The 1,396-nt window shown below is 42.6% G+C and overlaps 1 protein-coding gene across 2 annotated transcripts in view; it reads left to right on the top strand.

Annotated features, from left to right (window-relative positions):
• Window positions 1–321: 321 nt before the first annotated feature.
• LOC130363090 (calpain-8-like) overlaps window positions 322–1,396 on the top strand; it is a 76,953-nt gene continuing 75,878 nt past the window's right edge. For both annotated transcript variants that reach the window (XM_056568437.1, XM_056568438.1), the window contains exon 1: window positions 322–651. In XM_056568437.1, coding sequence (XP_056424412.1) covers window positions 415–651 — 237 coding nt within the window. In that variant the 5' untranslated portion in view covers window positions 322–414. The remainder of the gene's footprint in view (window positions 652–1,396) is intronic.

The raw sequence follows: 1,396 nt of genomic DNA, 5'->3' as shown, positions 1-1,396 counted from the left end.
ATGAAAATTAATAAAAGAAAAGAAGATTAGAAAAAATAGCTACTGGTGAGTTCTATTTGGTTCCGGCACGATTGATATATTCGATTTGATATATTTGGTGTGAGAGAAACACATTGAAATTTAGGTCTTGTCTACAATATAGAAATCTCTCCTGTCATTGGCTGATAATAAGTCTCCATAGACTGCTGCGTCTCTTTGCCTTTTGTTTATTATCTTAGTGACCCGACCCCTCCGGCTGGTGACAACAATTCCACACCCTATAGTGATGATCTTGGTGAATTCCTCCAGCTGTTATCTGTCTCCCCCCAGATGTCTTTGTGTATTTCCTCACTCCTGGTTTACTATATATATATAAACCCTTAGGGCTTCTCACTATGACACTTCCTTCAGCCCTGACACACAGAAGCAGACACTATGGCCGGAATAGCTTCTAAGCTGGCCAGGGATAGAGCCAACACATTGGGTATTGGGACCAACGAGAACCCAAGGAAATACCTAAACCAAGACTTTGAGGCTCTGCGGGCGCAGTGTTTGGCCTCTAAGACCTTATTTGAAGACCCCACGTTTCCTGCCGCTCAGTCGTCTCTTGGAGTCAAAGATCTGGGTCCCAACTCCGAGAAAGTACAAGGGCTTGTCTGGAAAAGACCCTCGGTGAGGAAACGTTTTATAGAGATATGATACTTTACTACATACTTCTGTACTTGATGTCTTCTTATGTTTTAATCTGAGACAAAAAAAACCTTGGGGATGCAACTCCCCTCAGGGTGAACCCTGAATAGAGACCCTCTCTGGTCTAAAACTTAACTTTTCATTTTTCAAATAATAACTATATTGACGTGCTCAAAATTGCCCACTAGGTGGCAGTGTGTGATTTAAAATTACAATCCCGTATTCATTTGTTTTAGTTTTGTGGCATGTTATGCTTGGATGTATCTGACCGCGGGGCTCTGTATACAGTGCTCTGCTCAAATGCCGTCTATAGACTTAGCATCTCAGAGCTCCGTGGTCCATCCATATATTACTGCCGGGATTGAGCTAAAATCTGTTCTCCTCTATATCACCGTTTCGCCGGGGAGACCCGGCTTTTTCAAGAGTCTGAGGTGCCTCAGACTCTTGAGACTCTTGAAAAAACCAGGTCTCACCGGCGAAACGTTGATATAGAGGAGAACAGATTTTAGCTCAATCCCGGCAGTAATATATGGATGGACCACGGAGCTCTGAGATGCTAAATCTATAGACGGCATTTGAGCAGAGCACTGTATACAGAGCCCCGCGGTAAGATACATCTAAGCATAACATGCCACAAAACTAAAACAAATGAATACGGGATTGTAATTTTAAATCACACACTGCCACCTAGTGGGCAATTTTGAGCACGTCAATAAAGTTATTATTT

Source organism: Hyla sarda, chromosome 3 (assembly GCF_029499605.1).
Source record: "Hyla sarda isolate aHylSar1 chromosome 3, aHylSar1.hap1, whole genome shotgun sequence".
In the NCBI taxonomy this organism is placed as follows: domain Eukaryota; kingdom Metazoa; phylum Chordata; class Amphibia; order Anura; family Hylidae; genus Hyla; species Hyla sarda.
Note: the sequence above shows the minus strand (reverse complement) of the source record. Positions and strands in the feature narration are given on the sequence as shown.